Consider the following 2,840-nt stretch of genomic DNA (forward strand, 5'->3'; position numbering starts at 1 on the left):
CACGACCCAATACCTTGTGGCTGGATTGCATTCACACACGAGGCACAGTTTTTGAATAATTAGTCTCAGGGAAATCAGCGACAATACCCGTGGAATGGCCATTGTCCGGTGGCCTAGCCGAAGGCCAGCACCACAACCCAATACCTTGTGGCCGGATTGCATTCACACACGAGGCACAGATTTTGAATAATTAGTCTCAGGGAAATCAGCGACAATACCCGCGGAATGGCCATTGTCCGGTGGCCTAGCCGAAGGCCAGCACCACGACCCAATACCTTGTGGTTGGATTGCATTCACACACGAGGCACATATTTTGAATAATTAGTCTCAGGGAAATCAGCGACAATCCCCGCGGAACGAACCACCATTGCTCCAAACTTAAAAGCATGAAGGCATCAGGGCACTCCAGTCAGAGAGAGGACGAGATTCATCATTCAAGCAGGCACACCCTACTAAGCTGCTAAATTTGCATAAGAACATGTAAGATAGCAGTACCTAGTTTTCCAAAGGTTTTCCAGCTCAAGGCAATCAATTCCCATGATGACCTTCTCAGCACGAATGTCCTGGAAGATGAACATCATCCCGGTACGCAAATGCCACAGCAGTAAGTTGAATTACCTCTCTTATTTAACACATCAGAGTTCTGAACTGGAGTTTATGTGGACCATTATAGTATGACTGACATGGGAAGTGCACTGTGGCGACATCGCTTACTTTAAACTCTTTAAACCTACCTACGTGAACAAAATCCACAAACACAAAGACGATGACTTCCTAGTTTTCTGGAGCAGTTTTATGTTAAAAGTTGTCTACCAAGAGGATGAACGTTATGATCCACAATATTTCCTATTTGATAAACAACAGTATTGTGCCTGTGATGTTATGCTAACAGCATAACCTATTTGAATCAGACAAGTTAACAACACCAAAAGAAGTGACAATGTAATCAGCCAAAGTGTATCATATCCTCTGGTGTCTAGAACCATTGATATAACAAATAAGCACATACAATAGAAAGTACATTGAACATTTGAATAAGCCATTTGAGAGAAATCAGCCACAATGCCCCCAGAACGAGTCACCATTGCTCCAAACTTACAAGCATATAAAACATCAGAACATTCAATCACAGACCAAACCAAATCCAAGCAGACGTACCAAACCCGATGCTCCATAGACAATATAGCACAAATAATTGACATCACTTGTGTAACGATTGTAACTCTTCATACAGCGGCACATATGGCAGATATGGTGGATTGACATTTTCAAGATTGCATATCACTTTGAGTTGCCGACGATCCATATCACAGAACATGAACGTTCTATCCCAGCCCAACGTGAAGAAGATCAAGTTACATTCCGGATGAATTGCAATCCAACAAAAGTCCTCCTCAATGTCTACATCATGTCGCCCTCCAAATAGAAGTGAACTTTCAATGCTATGCTTCATTATCCATTCTTTACTATTATAGTCTTCGAGAATATAAACTAGCAGTCGAACAACCTGATCATCATTTTCATCTCTTTCAAAACCAGCATAATACAAGCAGCCCTGTGACTGCTGCATAAAACCATCATTCAGAGTAGGAACACGAGAGTATATCATTGTTTCCGCCTCCTTGTCGGCAGCTAGACACAGGGTAGAGTGATTGACATCGGCGAAAAAATGCAGACTACCATTAAGATATGCAGCTGAGTGAACACGAACGAGATCAATATCCCAGTACCATTTCTTCTCCTTATGAACCCACCTCCCGGTTTCTGATGAATAGACATATGAACAGACGTCCACTCCCGGGAGACCAAATCCATTTAGTTCGTCCGTCAACAAAAACACATGGAAGTGGGGGGACACGGCTGGATCAAAACCTAAGTGCACAATACCCACCCAGCCAGCATGGTCGCAATGCGGCAACTCAGTCCATTCCTCCGTGGCAGGATTGCACACGACGTAATGGCGCTTGCCACCATAGGCAGATACGCCGTAGAGAAGGAGGCCATTGCAGCAGTCCAAAAGAAAGGCGTTCCGGCCGTAGGGCAGGAAGGTGAGACTGGTGCGACCACGGCTCCCGGATAAATTAGTGAAATGAAGAATTGGATGTACCAATTGCTCCTCCGTGGTGCCCCTGAAGAAGAAGCCGGTCAGGGTCCGGGGGAGCTTCCGGCGGTAGGTGCGGTCGTTGATGAGGCCGAGCCAGTGCTTGGAGACGCACTTGAAGCGGCAGAGCGACCTGGCGGGCACGCGCGAGAGTATCTCGACTAGGAGGTCGTCGGTGAGTCTCTCGGCCGCCGTCTCGCTGCCGCTGGGAGGAGAAGAGGATGACCTGCACACAGAGATGGAGAAGTGGTCTCAGGGGATCGTGTGAAGAAGGGAGAGGAAGGTCGCAATGATTCATGGCGATGTCTGTTCTGCGTACCTGATCCGAGTTGATTTGCGTCCGTCCTCCCACTGGCGAGCTCGATCCACCGGTGTGGACCTGGCGGCGGCAGCGCCGTCAAACGCGGAGCAGGGGTGATGAAACCTAGGGGGGCGGGGGAGGGGATTTAAACCTACAGGGACGGGGGAGGCTAATGGGCCGTCATTAGTATATTGGGCTAAACCGTACATGTCCCATTTCCACTAGACCCCTTTAAAAATCAACCCAAAAAGAACATAAAAGTAGGAATCTTTATTATATACACCTTCCGTCCCAAAATAAGTGACTCAACTTTGCATTAATTTTGTGCTAAATTTTGTACAAAGTTGAGTCACTTATTTTGAGACAGAGGAAGTACTAGTAAAACGCCCGTGCGTTGCTACGGGTCTAGCACAGGTAAATAAATATGTTCTTAATATG

At 46.5% G+C, this 2,840-nt stretch overlaps 1 protein-coding gene across 1 annotated transcript; it reads right to left on the reverse strand.

Annotated features, from left to right (window-relative positions):
* Nucleotides 1-1,046: 1,046 nt before the first annotated feature.
* Nucleotides 1,047-2,611, reverse strand: LOC123153649 (F-box protein At5g07610-like). Its single transcript, XM_044572669.1, has 2 exons — nt 2,421-2,611; nt 1,047-2,327 (listed from the first exon to the last, which is right to left on the reverse strand). The coding sequence occupies exons 1-2, from the start codon at nt 2,609-2,611 to the stop codon at nt 1,202-1,204; spliced, it is 1,317 nt and encodes a 438-aa protein (XP_044428604.1). The 3' UTR covers nt 1,047-1,201.
* Between the last annotated feature and the right edge of the window lie 229 nt (nt 2,612-2,840).

Source organism: Triticum aestivum, chromosome 7A, assembly GCF_018294505.1.
Source record: "Triticum aestivum cultivar Chinese Spring chromosome 7A, IWGSC CS RefSeq v2.1, whole genome shotgun sequence".
In the NCBI taxonomy this organism is placed as follows: Eukaryota; Viridiplantae; Streptophyta; class Magnoliopsida; order Poales; family Poaceae; genus Triticum; species Triticum aestivum.

What these genes read in the sequence shown, in the direction of transcription:
- LOC123153649 (XM_044572669.1), bottom strand. Translation starts at nt 2,611, where the DNA reads ATGTACGGTTTAGCCCAATATACTAATGACGGCCCATTAGCCTCCCCC. An exon ending in CGCAAATCAACTCGGATCAG is followed by an intron (nt 2,328 to 2,420) that starts GTACGCAGAACA and finishes CTCTGTGTGCAG; the next exon opens with GTCATCCTCTTCTCCTCCCA.